The sequence below is a fragment of the Oreochromis aureus genome, linkage group 17, assembly GCF_013358895.1.
Source record: "Oreochromis aureus strain Israel breed Guangdong linkage group 17, ZZ_aureus, whole genome shotgun sequence".
Taxonomy (NCBI): Eukaryota; Metazoa; Chordata; class Actinopteri; order Cichliformes; family Cichlidae; genus Oreochromis; species Oreochromis aureus.
This window is the reverse complement of record NC_052958.1, coordinates 28,138,617-28,156,295: the sequence shown is the minus strand read 5'-3', so window position 1 is coordinate 28,156,295 and position 17,679 is coordinate 28,138,617. Positions and strand designations below refer to the sequence as shown.

The window sequence follows — 17,679 nt, the reverse complement described above, 5'->3', positions numbered from 1 at the left end:
TTTACAGCAGTGTTGGGACTAACGCGTTATTAAGTAACGCGTTACAGTAACTACGTTATTATTGTGGTAACGAGCACGGTAACTAGTTATTATGCCAAAACCAGGAACGCGTTACTCGTTACTGGGATTTAGATAGGCTCGTTACTCGTTACTTCGTGTGGTGGATATCGTGGAGCTTCCACAGATTCAATAACATTAGCAAGTGGTGGAAGCCAGCAGGTGGATGAAGGAAAAGGGAGGCAGGAGGAGAGACCCGAAGCGGCCGCCGGTCCGAGTGTCAGGTGAACTGAACTTCAGGTAAGAAGTTATGACCTGCAGTCTATCTGAGTCAGATATAAACCAAGTTTAGGTGGAGTTTATTTTCGGTATGCTGACATTTTCGTACTGCGTGCTAGCTAGCATGACGGAGTTTCTATACAGCTGGGTGGGTGCTATGTTACTGATGTTTAACTTTATTTTGTTCATACGGTTAATTATTAGAGTTGCCAACCATCCCGTAAAAAACAGAATCGTCTGGTATTCAGAGAAAATATTACGCGTTTCGTACTGAGGTGAAAAGGAACACAGTTTGTCCCGGACTTCAGCTACAATGAAAAAGACACAAAGCTGAAGCTGCACAGCTGCCTCTTCTTCTCTCATTCTCTCCTCTCCTGTTTCTACTTCAATCACGAAACTGATCAATGATCAGCTGATCGGCTTTTCTCTCTTGTTTATTTATCGCCCACTTTGCGCCAGAAAGAGGAAACCAGCGGATGTCGCGTTAAACAACAGCAGCACGTTTAAGCTTGATCAGCTGTTGTTAGAATTTATTTAATATTAATTGCTAGTATCAGCTGATGTTTGCTGGAGCCACAGCTGTAAAGCTGCTGGTCATGATATCGGTTTGGTTATCTGGTGAGAGGGAAACATGAAGATGAAACCAGGAGATGTCCTTACTGAATCATCAGAGCTGAACAGGTGATGTAGAAACAGGTTTACCTTTTAGGTGACATGAATGAGTTGAAGTTATGAACTGTTTCTGAGAGACCAATAACACCAGGATCCTTTTCTATGTAGCTGACAGCTGGTAACTGTGCAGGGGCGGGTCTAGCAGGGGCCAGGTAGGGCATTTACAGGAAAGGGGGGACAAGGAAATACTTTTCTTTATTATTCTCATTTAAAATGTCTCGCTTTTAAAAAATAATTATCTGAGTCTTACAACAAACAATTGATAGATTGATACATATATACCATCAGAACAGTGTACATCACTGTCACAACAGTGTTTGTTTTCATTCAAAGGCTTTATGATTTTTCCTATAATGGTGGGCCGGTCTCTAGTCAAAATGCCCAGTCCAGCCCTGTATGCAGCTCATCTGCAGTCTGGTGTTACCTACATCTTCCTATTCAGAAGGCAGAATTTCCAAGTTCTGAGTACAATCAAAAGCACCACGTCTGCAGTTTTTGTGTTGGATGTAAAAAGCAGGCTAGAATCATGGCGGCGGTCAACGACGGTCCAGGCGTGATTTCTCTCGTGGAAATGTGCACATTATTTTTCCTTTCTGTTGGTAGGTGGCACAGTGCACTTGTGGCAAGTAAGCAAGCTAGAAGACTGGCAGTCTTGCTGGGTATCCAGTTACAGAAGCAACACATTAACAAGAGAATTCTGAGTAAAACCAAAGTTACTTTCCCTAGTAACTAGTTACTTTGAAAGTAACGAGTAACTTGAAGTAACTGAGTTACTTTTTTAGAGAAGTAACTAATAATGTAACTAAGTTACTAATTTAAAGTAACTTACCCAACACTGGTTTACAGTGATGGGAAACTTTATTACTCCGGGAGCATTTGTGCTGTGGCAATCATTTGAGAAGGCACAAAAGACAGGGAGGAATGTTTTATTGTCACCTGTTGCTACTGTCCCTCACTTTGATTCTTTCCAGTGTCTCCAGCTTGTACTTTGTCAAATTAACCTGTGACAATAAACCTACAGCTGTGTATAGACACAGAGTTTGGCAACAATCCCTAACACAAAGATATAGTTTCACCTGAAAAATACCTCATTTCTGTCTCCTCCTGCTAGTATTGATATCATACATATATTACAACTTTTTAAAATTTCTTTCAGCCACTATGGACAGTTAATCTGAATAGATTTTTCAGATCTATAGCTTGGGTTTCAAAGGCAGGTTTGGACACTGATGTGTCCTGTTATTACTGTACCCTTGTGGCCAACTTGGCATCATAGGGGGTTTTGAAAGATGCCAACAGTTTTCTGGTGCTCATCTAAACATACACTTGAGGCTTCAAACAGTCCCAAGGGTCTTCATGATTCATTGCTACTTTAAGAGTTATGAGACACATGCAGTTCGTCCTGTCGGTTACATGGAAGGATTAGGATGGAGAAGACAGATAGGAACCTCCCTGCCATGTTATAGAAAGGGATTACTAAATGCCGCCAAGCTAAGCAAACATACACAAACTACAGCAGTGCTTGGACATGCTCACTGCCAGAGGGTACATGAAACACAGCCGCATCCCCATCCCCAATGCCTTTATGTAATGGGCGGCTGAAACAACAACTGGAATGAGTCAAAGCGACCACAATGGAAAGCAAACTAATCAGTTTTAATTCCTGTCCACCTGGCAACAAGCCTGTTGATAGCTCATGCCTCCTAATGGTTTTACCAAGGGAGGTTTTTTCCATATCTGGTGATAGCGCGCCCCTTGACCTTCACCCTGCACTACAGAGAACCCAAAATAAAGCCCTATAAAATAAACGACCGAAGGGTCAGCCTGTCTGGCAGAGCAAACAGGACAGGCAAGGGCTGTTGGCCATCTCAGCACCAGCTGACAGTCAAAACAGGCCCTCTTCAAGATAAATTTGAAGCCACAGGAAGGGCAGTTGGCAGTGTGTCTCACAGTGAGTGGCAGAAATAGTTCTTAGGCTTGCATACAATTAGTAATATGTAAATTTCACAATGTTCTGTTCATAGGGACTAAAATCCTAATACATTTATGGATTTAGCTACATAGACTCCCCAACAAAACTTGTTTTTAAGCAAATGTGTAAAAGGAAGTCATGGTTCACTGACAAATAAACCATATGCACTGACCAAAATTACTGCTATGTGTGGTCACACCTGATTAAAAAGTCATTGTGAAAGCTGGTTCCATGAATCAGTATTATGAGGAACATGAGGATTTTTTCTGCATTCAGCTAAGCAGGAACAAAGTCTCCCTTTCCTTCCTTTCAGGATGTTTTAAATACAATTTATTTTTAAAAAAAGAGGTGCAGACATCTTTATTTACATACTATGTTTCCATTGATTCATCACAGGTGACTCTTTTCTTTCTTTCTCCTTGACTGAGTTTAAGTAAAGTACTAACAATGTCAGGTCGCAGGACATTTTGACGATTCAAATACTTTGCTGCCTATAAATAGAGTGAGCTACAAAAGACAATGAAGCCAGATATGCATTGCGGCTATCTTTCAGAGGCATAGCTTGTAAAAAATTGCACTTTATAGGACGTTAATTTTGAGAAGCGCCTCAGCAAAAGGCTGCAGGTACAGGATGTTGTCCATTGCTGCAGGTACAGGATGTTGTCCATTGTTTGCATGAACTGCAGTTATGCAGTTGTTCTTTGTTCTTTGTGCTCCACTGCTAACTGCCGTCCTCATCACGAGTATAAATAGTCATTTAGTGCTGAAATGTAAATTTCAGCGAATAAAAAAACAAGTGCAATGAAGTTATTTGGGGGTTTTTTTTTTTAATAGTGATGTTGATATATTTTGCCTCTAACTGTTAACGATTGTTTGCAAATTAGTGTCCACACAAATGTTCAAGCTCGTGTCTCATAGAAAGTTCTAGGAGAAGGGAGTACAACTTACAAGTGCACTTTAAAAGTGACATGTTATTTCCTGCAATTCCATGCTACATATGCAAACTTTGTTCAAACATTTTCACACTTTCATCTACCTCTAAGTTTAAATGATCGATTTACCACAAACTAATTCAAAGGTGAACACAGAAATAAAAGAAAAGAATTATACAGTTTAAATATATCTCCGCTATTAACAAATCACCAAATGTAAAAAAAAAAAAAAAAAAAAAAGGCCAATATAAGAAGCAGTGACAGGTGCATCCATGGCCACTCTTTTGGTTCACTGAAGCTGAAATCCTACCCTGAGAAAGCCTCTGATGCTGAGGAACAGCTCTGGCTGTTACACACAGGTTGCATTAGAGGTTTATGCACCATGCTGAAACTACAGCCACTCTCTGGCCTCTGTAATTGTCAAGAGGAGCTGGAACATTTACACTCTAGAGGTATAAATATCCCCAGTGATCTTCCATGACTCCCCTAGAGGCTCAACAGGTAGAGCACAGCAGAAAGCCAGCTGTCGCTAGCAGGCGTCAGAGTGGATTTCTCCACCACATCATCAGTCATCTCATTTGGATCTGACATACTGCTTCCCACTGCAGGCCTGGATCAAAGCGTATGGGATGTACAGCTATTTCAACAGTGTAGATTAGAGCGAGCAAGAGTATATTGTTAAAACTGAGGTATCAATCCTTTTGATAATACTTGTGACATTATTACAGAAAAATCAATTCATTGAACAGAACTGCTGTCTGTCGGTTTATATTTACATGATCTTTGCATCATAAGTTTTCAGGTATCTAGAGTCACAGTGGTGGCGTTTTGTGTCCACCTTGGCTCAGTTCTAATTCGAAATTTCTTTTTTAATCATATTCCGTGATGGATGATTTTAACATGATATCCTAAACGTAGCCTAGATTTCAGCTGTGTGATTGTGCATTTGCGCATGTTTTTATGTGCTTCTGTCTGTCAGCTGCCCTTCAGGAAAAAAAAAAACCCTTTGCCTGTTGATGAATGATTTGCGGATCCAGTATCTCATATCAGGGGGCATCAGGAAGAACAGGCATTTAAATATTTTACATTTCTCAGAGCCTCCATTAGCAAACTAGTCATGAAAGCCCCGCCCCTGCTTGCATGGTTCTGCCAAAGGTTTCTTCCTGTTAAAAGGGAGTTTTTCCTTCCCACTGTTGCCAAGTGCTTGCTCAAAGGGGGTCGTGTGTTGGGGTTTTCTCTGCATTATTCTGTGGTCTTATTCTTGCATTATAAGGTAGCTTGAGGTGACTGTTGTTGTGGTTTGGACCTATATAAATACAATTTAATTTAATCGAACTATAATTTTACCCAAAAAATAATTACCTATACCTGTATGTGGTTTCAAATTTGATTTTCATTGATGTTAGTCTCTCAGGAGGTGGTGAGGAATGAGACCCAGGTTATTATTGTCTTTACTTTACAATAGAATGAACCCTAAGATGACTGCTGTTGTGATTTAAAGCTACACAAATATAAACTGAACTGAATCTTTTTGTGTTGATCGCTAAGACTAATAATTTTAACAGCAGATTTTATCGAGTGGGTTCGTGATTGGTTGTCATAATTTCAGGTCGGACAAGAAGACTCCCTGTAACGAGTCCCTTTCTGCTAAGAAAAATGGAAAACCTCCTCCATCAGCTGTACCGCCACCGATACCCATGTCTCCCATTGTTGAAAAGATGGAGGGACTGAAGGCCATCCGCAACCGCAGCAACAGCCTCCGCCTGGGCCGCCTGGCCTTCTACCGACACCTGGAGAAGGTGGAGACCATGCGCTGTTTCTGGGAGCTCAAACATGTGGAGCTGGAGGGAAGAAACCAGCAGGTAATATCCACTCATTTTACACTCCTCGCTGTTATTGTTCACACATAACACTGAGGTTTGTAATCGGGTGAATCACTGATCTGGATTTGGATCACTCAGTGTTGTTGTATTCATGTGGACACATTTAATCTAATCGGCTTAGGTAAAAGGTTCTCTATTCACTCCTGATTCAACTGACAATTAAATATCAGCTTCTCAGACACTATTCTAGTTCACAGCGCCTCGTAGAAGGCGTAGCATGCATTGACTGGGGTTGGCATGCAAGAGGCCTTGACAGGTGGAGTACAGCAAGCTCACTAGAGGGCGCTGCAGGTCTATTTAATTTTTTATTGCTCACTTGAAGCTCCTCAACTCTGCCCGTCTCTCACACATACAGTACATAAAACCACACACTGAAATGAATCTGGCTCTTGACAGGATACAGCTCCAGTTGCCACAAGATGGCAACCCTGGACTACTTTGCTCTGCTTATTTAGAAAGTGAATACATACTTCTAGGTTTGATCGCTTTATGGATATGAGCTACCATCAATGTCAGTATTCATATGCTTGCTTCTGAGTCAATCTTAGTTTGTCAAAATTCTTTTTTAACTTTAATATCTAGTTATGGTAACACTTTATAATAACTACACACTATAAAGCATTAGTAACGTATTAGTAAATGCTTCATTCATTATTTACAAAGCAGCCTTTTTAAAAAGCGGCAGACTGTTGTGTGTGCCACAGAGGCAACTGGTTAGTCCACATGTAAAGAAATTATTTGTGTTTATTTACATTGTACAGCACTAAAATGCAAAAGTCCTCCTCCCTCCATTATTTGTCTATTCCAGCTGTTTGCTAAACTCTTTTAGATGCTGAAAAGAGGCTACACCAGTGCATTACACAAGCAAGAGGACAGAGAACACAAACGAGGGATAAAATGTGAAAAATTAGTGTGCCAGGACAACTTATAGAATGAGGGAAAACAATAAAAACACAGAAGTAAGGTGAGGCAAATATAGAAGGAACACAGTAGGCACGACAAAAAAGAGAGTAAGAAACAAAGAACTAAGACTTTATGACAGAACCCCAGACTGTGAGAACTGCATGGCAATTTTTGGCAAGGCTAACAGGGTATAGAAAATCTGATAATGTACACTACCTAATGATGCCTGTTATATTTTATATGTTACATTTTAAATCTTAGTTGGAGATTTGGTGGTAATGGCAACATTATTGCTGCCAGTTTTTGCTTTTCTCAGGAGAATATTATCACACACACACACACACACACACACACACACACACACACACACACACACACACACACACAGGCCTAAAATGACTTTTATGTTTGTACCAGCGTACTTTTTGAGCCAGTTTAAAGGTAATAAAAGGCAAATTAAGAATACACTATACCTGTGATGGAATAAAATCTATACACAACAATGCTCCACAAAAAGCTGTCTCTTAGGAACAACTGTATGTTGTTGTAATATTGCAGGCTAGTTTCCAGATTGACCGGCATCATTACCAAATGCTGACCCTTCTGCCCCTGATCTCTTTGTGCAGAGGTTCTCCTCATATTCCCACTGGGGAATATTTGTCCTCCCAGGGTTCCTGCTGAGCAACATCTATGACCCCTTAACCCCCCCAGCTGTTGTTGCTTGTTAAATCAAGCTTGCCTTAGAGTGCTGCAGTGAAGAATCTTCAATATTATGTGAACACCTGTAAAGTCCTTTGTCTTTCTGAAAAGGTTCATTCTACGCTTTTGTCACACTGCTGAAGAAAATTAAAGATTTTGACAAAGAGGACAAGAAAAAGTCTCAATATCTCTTAAAGAAACATTTAGAAGCACCAAAGTAAAATATTCTTAAGTCTGGAGTTTTAACGCTGGAGCTAAAAACAGAAAAAGCTGAAAACAGTGAAAACAGCAAAATAAAACTTTACACAAAAAAACCAAACATTAATATGTTCCACTATCACAAATCTATAAAGATAGGCAAGCATGAGCATGATAATACAATACACACGGTTGACTGATCAACACTGAGTGTGAGCAGCTCTATAAAATTCTTGGCAGTTTGCTGAAGCATTCAGGTGTGTTAACACAATGCTACAGTCTTTGCAGGAGTTCACATCCCAGCAACTTCACCCAAAGTCAGACTCTGCAAAAAACACAGGAGCTAAATCTGAAAATCTCTCTGCAGGCGGATGTTCAATCCCCCGACTGGAGCGAGCAGCAAACTCTGCTGCACCATAAAACCACCTTTAGTGTGTTATGTTAAAGTTCACGACAGTAAGATAAGAAAGAGTCAGAACAGTTCCTTCCCATTTTTATTTATAACGGCAAATCACAACAACAGTCACCTCAAAGTGCTTTACACGGTAAGGTAAAGACCCTAAAATTATACAGAGAGATATTATTGTAGGGTACAAACATGCATGGTTTGTTTGGAAGGGTTGCCTGGAGAAAGCCTCTTCTCTTTAAAAAGAACATGGTAACATGGCCTAGGTTTGCAAAGTTGTATCTGAACAAACCACAAGACTTCTGGAACAATGTCCTTTGGACAAATAAGACCAAAGTAGAAATGTCTGACCATAATGCAGAGTGACACCAAACAGCAGCACAAACACCTCATGCTAACTGTCAAGCCTTAATGATGGGGCTTTTTTGCAGTAACAGGACCAGAGCACCTTGCAGTCAAGAAAATGACCATAAACTCATCTGTATACCAAAGTATTCTAGAGTCAGTTGTGAGGTGTTGCTTTTCTGACAACTGAAACTTGGTCACAACTGGTCACACAACAGAACAAGGTTCCTATGAACGGCAGCAAATCAGCAGCAGAAGGGCTGAAAAAGGAAAAACTCAAGGTGTTGTGATGGCCTGGTCAAAGTCCAGACCTCAATCTGACTGAAACGGTGTAGTTGAACCTTAAGGGAGCTGTGCATATATGCATAAAGAAATAATAAAGTGATACTGAGAAGTTATTGCTGCTAAATGTGGTTATCCAAGCTACTGAACACATTTTTCATAGGACTATGTAGAGTTCCATACAAATATTCCTTTTTACGTGACCTCCAATAAACAATACACAATAATAAAGATGGTCCCCTTTTCCCCTGTCTTTGACTCACTATTGAGACCATAATGCACTTATAAAGACTTCAGCTTCAGCTCTTGTTTTAATGTCACCTGTGCTGTTGAAGAGAACGCAAATTTAGCACCACTCAGTTGCAGGTGTTAGTTTCCAGTCATGCATGCTGGTGTAACTGTTTGCCATAAGGTGCATCTGCAGTGATGCATGCACTTGTCTTTGCCTATATGTGAGGCTTAAGTAGGAAAAAGCGGCTGCCTGGGAGGCAGACTAAAGGGGGCTCAAACATGCATGAAGTGCTGTGTCTGAAGTTAAAGGATACCACAGGGGTCTCACTGACATGCCTGCAGCAGCAGCAGGGACAGCAGCAGGCATCTGATTCTGCGTACAGCAACAACACCCTGAACCCTACACCACCTGTCCCCTTCTCGTCTCAGAGACAGCGTGTTCTCTCCTTTTAGGTCCTGTGGTGGGAGGTAGGGAGGAAGCCGGGTGGAGGGTGAATGGGTGGCTGGGTGGGCGGGTGGCTCGACTCCACAGAAACCCTGTCCTCTTCTGATACCGCTGCAAGCAAACGATTTAGCATTACATGATACAGGAGCCTAGCTATTTCATGAATAAGGCCTGCTGCCTCTTCCCTTGTCAACATCTTGTTGCCAGCAACCCAAGGCGGCAAAGAGCCTGAAATAAGACGGACAGCCCGTGCAGGCAGACAGTGGGGACAGAAAGAGGAAGAGGAAGGCTTCCATCATGGAGAACTTCCTAAGGGATAAAGATCTTTGGATCTTAGGCAGTGTGTGTCTGGTGGCCACTTTTCTGTGGCGACGGCTGTGGAAATTATTCTCCACGAAGAAGAGAAGAAAGACTACATCATCTTCAGATGCAGAGGTAACAGAGTGAGACAGTAGTTTAGGTCAATGCAGCTGTGCTACATCTGCACAGGTGAATATGGGAGCATGCATGACGGTCACTCAATCTAAACAGCACAAGTGTAAACAGTAAGAAATATAGAAATGGGGAAATCTGGCACCGGTCATGTTGAGGAATATGTTAGAGCCTGACAAGCTGCAGCTCTCTATTAAGCAGAAATTAAGTAACGGATGTTGTCACATTATCACTCAGAGTGATGCTGTCTTGAAGCCAGAGTGATGCAATCTGAACAGATTCTGTTTGAAACTGTTAGTGGTGATTGTTACTTTGACCACGTCTCTCCTGTAAAAGAAATTTTTATATCAATTAACCTCCATGTAAAATAAAAGTGAAATGAAAAGAGAAACAAATTAGTTTTAATGATGGTTTGAATAAATACCACAGTAATTAATGTGCATTAGTTAACTTTTAATTTGCACAAACTGATTTTCTGGACTTTCAGATGATTGGCACAATTTCTGTTAGTAATAAAATAACAGATTCTGTTTAATAATGTGCAGCACTGGCACCTGTATGGATTATCTTAAGTGAGAAAAGCCTCCATCCTAAAAGGCACACACTTTGGTGGCTTGTGATAGCAGTAGCCATTGGCACTGCATGCAGGTATTTTGATTATCATATCTTTGCAAAGAAGATCCTAAAATATCTCAGCTCAGCTATGCTGGTGTTATCTGTTGGTAGTGTCTGATTTCACTCCAAGAAGAAGAGTTGTGTTTCTGAACATGTGAACGTGGTCCGCTGACTTGACTGTCTATAAAACGGACCGTAAAGTGGCAGTAAGACTAATCAGCTGAGTTATCTCTGGCATCACTGACATTTTTCATCTGCACTGAGCTTGAACTGCTGACGCCCAGTCAACATGCTGCTTTAATGAAATCCAACAACAACAATAGTATGGAGGCATGTGAAGCCACATTTCATGCCTCTGAAGGCAACGTGTGAGTGTCAGTGGAAAACATAACGTCATCATACATGCGTCAAACACATGTCACCAGGAGTGACATCTAAATTGATATCCAACTGCACTTAACTCCACCACTCCATGCAGACAAGCCTGTGCCCTCCACACTTAAGCATACTGTGTCCAGTAAGCCAGTTTATTATGTTAACATAATCCAGTAGGAAGTAAATGTGACCCACTCCCCATAAAGCTGGGTGCTGTGGTGCTTCGGCAGTTAATGTCTGTCAGTGTCAGCTTAATATTTTTATTGCTCTGTCTTCTTCTCCTCATACTGACCGATCACTGTTAGATTTATAGCTCTGCTTATCATTTCTACTACTGTCACAGCAACATTTAAGGTTTTTAAAGCGTTTCATAGCATGTAGGTGTAGCAGGTTAATCCTGTTTAAAAGAAATCTGTCCGTGGTGTTAAAGCAAGACAGCCCTCTGCAGAATAGAAAATATCACTGCACACCTGATTGATATTCAAGCTGGAGGAAAATCCTTTGTTAAAACAAACTCCACTTCATTGTTTTTCTAAACTGTTGCAATGGTCTATTCATGTCAAAGTTCACTCATTTAAATGCATGTGAGAACAGCTTTTCTTTAACCTTGTGTTTGCACAAAAAAGCCAGCCAGCAGAACAAAATAATAAGTAATAAAATAATAGCTACAGACACAGGGTGTATCAAAAAGAACCATCTGATTTCAAAAGGCAAAACTTTCTAAAGTAATGGACAGAAGCTTGCAGTAAATTTGAAAACAAATGGCTGAATGTGACGTTTTACATACAAAACTTACTCTGTTCTCAAGTCATCGTGTCCCGCTCTGGATGCACGGCATTTGTCCCTACTATGGTCAACCTCATCCCATACTTTTGCAAGTCTGGAGCCACTGGAGCCACTGCTGTTATGATACTTACCGACAACCACGTGAAACTCATGAACTCACTCCTTTCTCGCGGTGCGTGATTCGATCGTTACTGAACACCCGGCCAACCCAATTAAAGTACTTTGAAGTTGGATGATTCTTTTTCATAGACTCTGTATTATGGTACAGTATGTAAAATATCACCACCCAATGTCAGTAGATTGCTGACTGCAGTAAGTTGTTTTCTTACTGTGAAAGATCCACGACAGACTCGACCACTCGTTCATGCTTTTCAGCATACGTTTATTAACTACAGTTGCTGTTACACACGGCTATAGCTCTGCAGATCACTGCCGGACACATACCAAAAACAACCACAACAGTCAGTCAGCACAGACGTTAAGCCGGCTAGGCATGATTGCGGATGCCGTGCAGGTGCGTCCGCCTCACCTGCAGGCACCGCAGACCACGCCCCGCCACACTTACCCAATTCAAGTGCATAATCCCAGCTATGTAGGCTTCTTTAGTGAGTGCAGGCTGTCAGTCCTGTTTGTCTCAGCTGTCAACATATGTCCACATCTATTTACTTTTGGAGTTTGATACAAGTAAACGAGTCAGTGAATTTCACCTTTGTCAAATAACACTGATACTAAGGACATCGAGAACCTTTCTGTTGGTAAGCACTTCCATTTTTGCTGCTGTGTTTTAAGTGGTCACTTAGTCCAAGAATAAACTCTTGTATGATGTAAGAATGTAATCAAACTGTGTGATTTTTTTTTTTTTTGTATTCTATCTTAACATTAGCTGACCCACTGTTAGCTTCTAACACCTGCTGGTTTTGATTATCCAGCTCATTGAAAAATACTTGAAGATGGGAGGGTCACATGTCTGATGTGGTGAGAACAGATAATTGTGGCAATATAGGGAAAAAATAAACATGTTTATGCACATTTTCATGTCTTTAGTTAAGAAGATGGGTGGAAATGAGAGAGGAGACAGAGCAATGGTGGAGGAGGAGAAAGACAGAATGAGAAAGAGATGATGAAAATATACATGTACACATGTTCAATCAGGATATATATAGTTTAGTTTGGAAGCGCAATCTGTGGTCTTTAAATTAAAAGTAACTTATGAGACATATGACACCAGGACAGCTGTTATAGTACTCAGGACTCAACCATTTCTCATCCTGTTAACATTTTGTCACCTCATTGTCAGATCTTGCTGTCACTTACAGACAGGTGTGCATAACTAAGCAAGAGATGCACATACAGTCTTTTGGATTCTCTTTAACATTAAAGGACTAGTGTTGGGACTGAAATGTGGATAAAGCCTTCATCTAGTCTTCAACTGGAGTGTGGAAAAAAGCCTGTTTAACATAACTTTTTAAATTTTCTATTAAACAACAGTGTGAGAGCATGAGACACAAAGAGGAAGGCTTTGTCACACACCATAAACTGAAGAGTCGCAACACTGGTGATGGGTTTTTTCTCTTCTTTTGCATCATTAACAATACAAAATTGCCTCAGCAGGGAGGCATTTAATTGTTTTAATGAAGTCAAAGTGTTCAAATGTGTACATTTATGTAACTCAGCTCTTTTATCATACTGACTGCCCCAAAGACTCAATGTGTTTTTACACTACAAGCCACATTCTCTCAAACCGTGAAGAGTCCAGGGATCAGCTTTTATGGGTTTAATGTCTTAAAAGACTTTTACAAAAGCAAATTTCAGCTACAATATGCTTGGCTAATGCAATTATGAAATTCCAAATGAATTTGTATAAATATTGGTGTGACAGGTCAGTTTTAGCTGATATAACAGGCAAGTTAAATAATTACCATGACTTTCATGCATTCATCCCTCCATCCTCTTCTGGTTATCCAATTCAGGGTCACCGGGGAGGCTGCAGCCAATCAAATCCAGTATTGTAAGTTTACAATCAAAACCAGTCAACTGAATTTGATAAGATAATTTGAACCGTGGGTTTTTGTATGAGGCTTGTGAAGAGTAAACTGCAGCTTGTGTTAATACATGTGAGTATGACTAATGTGAGAAGGGCTTCTCCAGCTTCAGATTCTCACACTCACATAGCTCAGATAAAATTAGCACACATGCAAATACATGAGGGATAGAGAAGAGCCCATAATGGTTTGAGTCTCACAGTCATCACATGACACAATGAAAAAACACAAAGACATTCAGAACCCAGAGCCGCCTTGTTTTATAGGCTTAATTGACTAAACTGAGCAAAACTACTTTTAGAAATAATGTAAATTCATTTTTTTAGACTAATGTCTTTTATATTGAAAAATATATTTTCACATTATGCCATGTGCAAGTTGGGAAACAGTTATATTTGGTGGATACATAGTCACATGTTTTTCTTTTACTACACTATTGCACTGTATCCTAAAACCAAAAATAGGCTGTTTAAAAAACAGTTTTCTCAGAAGTAGACTTTTTTTTCCCCCCAGTTTTCTCAATGAAGGCCTTTAAGTAATCAAATTGTTTCAGTACTATGTATTTATGTGGGCTGACCCACATGGTTATTTTGTTGGAAACACTCACTAGTTCATATTTGGCACAGTCACAACTACCAGAGCCATCTGAAAGATCTTTGGCAAGTGTTCTCATAGAGTGTGTATTAGTGATGCTAAGTGACAGACTAATAAAATACAGACTTTCACTCCCCAGAACTGAAGCCCAGACGTCCTCAGTGATCTGTATACGACAACAGGCTGTATTATTTCTAAAATAATGCCACAAAAAGCTTCGAAATGCACCACCATTAAAATTTTAGCTAAGAGGTTCAGTACAGTGACTCGATCTAATCACTGGTAGACTGTTAGCACTGCAGTCTCATTAAGAAAGCTTTTCTGTGCCTGCATGGGTTTGCAACTCTCCAGTAAATATCAATGATATGTGATGTACAGTGTGCAGAAAACTTTCATTGATTCATGCCAAAAAATATACAGTACTGAACAAAAGGCTTGAGGCACACCACACAGAGTCGGGAACAAAATCACATAATAGCCTAATTTGTTGTGTGAGCTTCAGTGGATTTTTCTTTGTGCGTAGGCTCTGACTCAGGTATTTGGCACCAATTCATTTGGAAAACTTGCTTGACCAGGCCTGAAGCAAAAAAATACTTTGAATGAGAGAAAATACTACTCAAACATTCAAGTCAATTTTCATTATTGTCTTTGGGATCATTTGGATTTGTCGACACATTAGCAGATTAAAGAACAGTAGTTAAAACAACAGCAAACAAGACAGCTTCCCAGCAGTCTTTATAGCAGGCAGATTTAGAACAACCACTGAAACCTGTCCAAAAAACACAAAAATCTTCATTTGTTATCCCACATAACCCGATTATGAAAAGGACACAGTTTTTAAAAAAACTAGTTTATAAAGTCAACACATGTTTATTTTTTCCATTTTTTCTTTACCTGAGAGTCAAAACAGTTTGAGTAGTCACACTGAGGCAGTCATTATTGAGATCAACAGAGTGCAGCCAACTAATCTCAAGGAAAGTAATGGCCTGTGGTGCCTACAATATAAATGACATATAGATATAGAATAATTGTTGTATATCTATATCTTCAGTCAAAACTGGACATTTTGCTGAGCTTTTAGACTGATTAACAGTAAGTGTGCTGCTCTTCTTAAAATAGCAAATGATTCTGTTTAAAAAGTATCCGATTTTAATCCAGATTATAAGATTTCACCTGAGTTTGCAGCAGAGCACCAGCATTAACAAAATACACAGCAGAGAGAGAAGCATCATCTTAATTAGACTGCTTTATAAAGGATGCATTGGGATGTAAAGAGCAGCATGTAATGAACGGACAAGTAAAATGAGTGTTCATTGGCTCATTATAGCTATTTAATTAAATCAACTAATCAATATGCTAAGCACTTTAATGGAAAATGTTATGCATGTAAAATATGCTGAAAGAGGCAAAAAAAAGGAAAAAAATAGCTAATGTTAGTAAGAGAGTGCCAGCCAGCATGGAATTTCATCTCTCAGTAAAACAGATATGCGATTGGACGCTGTGTTTATGATCTGTCACCATGTACAGCAGATCTTCCATGGCAAGCACTGACTATTTGGATTTGTGCGATTAAATGTTTGTACAGGGGCATTAGGTCAGGGATCACAGTAACCAGGGAACAGCTGGGTGCTACACTCTGACAACATGCTTTTGTTTCCAGATTCCCAAGTAGTCAACAGTTGTGTGCATAGACCAGAGACAGTCTATGGCAAAGCCATCCATGATGGGTCTGTGGTCATAGACTTCCATCTAGTGGCAAGAAGACTGAAGTGCAAAATACTTGATTTAAAAATACAGCCACCAGACTTACTTTAACAAACTGTAATTATATGATAAAGATACTGTAATTAAGTATCGTATAAAGATTTATCGAGTTGTGAATAACCTCTGACCTCTCCTTCTAGGTCAATAGATTCATCTGAAGGTAATTCAGTACTATTTAAATGTATGTTACTGCCCTTGTTTTGTGTAGGGAATTATGTCAAAAAATTATGTCACATATATTAAAATAGGTTTCAACAGAGCAAATAACAAAATCCTCACTTTGTACTAATTTTTACCGCGCTAGGAAAAAAGAACAAAGAAAGCAAAATGAATAGACACAAACTACAATACTGTTCACTTAAAAGGAAATACTGCCCAGAGAGTGAGCTGATTTGGTGGACGTCTGTGTGCAGTGCTTCTTGTTACATTGTTATATGTTACTTTATACTAGTACCTAAAAGATTATAGAATGATAGTGTTGCACATCCTGACCAGATCACTACAGATTATAGAAATCCATTAACATATATCTACGGCAATAGATTTAGGAAGAAGTATTTGTGTTTCTCTTTCACCATTTTTTGTTTTTTATCTCAGCACTTACTTTGATTAATGTCAGACGCATTTATGCACCGGTGCAAACATGCAGCTTCTACTCTGTTCAGTTCTGTTAAAGAGTTAGGGATCGTGGAGGTCTATCTGAAAATGATGGTGTGGCATCGTAACATTTCCCAGATGTGACAATGTGATGAGATTGGTTTGGACATAAATATCGCATCACTTCAGGAATGTGCACGTCTATACATTTACAACTTCTCACATTTAGGGTGAGGGTCACAAGTAGGGTTAAAATATCAATAATACAGTCTAAATATCAGGAGAGCAAATCAATATGCTTTCAGATGTGTGGCTACATGTTGGTGACCTTTTCCTGGATTGTTATGAAAAAACACATGAAAAGCAAAATATCGTGCATTATCGTGGTGATAATGCACGATATGACTTGTCACTTCACTTGGGACTGTGTCAAACAACCCAGCTACACGTGGTCATTTCTAAAGGGCAGCACAGACACAAGATCAAAGACACACAAAATAAGCAAAGAATAACAAATATAATCAAACACATTTAAAGTTGTGGAAAAGAGAATTTGTAGCAAATTGTTTAGAATAAAAAGCATAAAGTTTAAAAAGTTTTCTTCCAAAAATGTTGAACTGACTTTAAAAAAATAAATAAAATTAAGACACAAGTCTACATTACCCATTTGTATGACACCATCTCTGGACGTGTGACGTATCAGATTCGCTGCTTTAATGGTCTACTACTAATCCGTGCTGGTTTTGGGGTTTGTGTGTCTGTGTGCAGCATGTTTTGGGGCATTGAAACTAAAATATGTGTTGGCTTAACTTTTTAGATCCTATCTTACAAAATTGTCTCTGCGTGGCCCAAGGCTAACAGTTAGTGTATGTGATGTGCAATAAGCCTTAAATATCCAATTATTTTGTTTCAATTTTATATGTAGAATATTTCCTTCTATAAACACTGAAAGTATCCCAAAGTAAGAAGTAGCCCAAAAAGTATTGCAGAGGATACTCTAGTGGTCTCCAGATATCCTAATTGCATCAATATGGTTATAGAATTACCTGTAAATACCAGAAGTGTCTCTGGTTCGTGCCTGTGGACTGTGTCTATCTGCATGTTTGCATCATGGAAATGAGCCCGAGCCCATTGCCAGCACTTCTTTCTGTACGAGAAAAGTTTTGATATAATAAATCTAAACCATTAATTTTTAGTTTTGCATAAAATGGAATGTGATACAGTTTTAAT

At 39.5% G+C, this 17,679-nt stretch overlaps 1 protein-coding gene across 1 annotated transcript in view; it reads left to right on the top strand.

Annotated features, from left to right (window-relative positions):
• The first annotated feature begins 246 nt into the window (after window positions 1-246).
• The window catches only part of mylk4b (myosin light chain kinase family, member 4b), a 33,087-nt gene continuing 15,654 nt past the window's right edge, over window positions 247-17,679 (top strand). Inside the window, exons 1-2 of the mRNA XM_039601388.1 lie at window positions 247-297; window positions 5,462-5,714. Of these exons, the coding sequence (XP_039457322.1) occupies window positions 5,550-5,714 (165 nt within the window). The 5' untranslated portion in view covers window positions 247-297; window positions 5,462-5,549. The remainder of the gene's footprint in view (window positions 298-5,461; window positions 5,715-17,679) is intronic.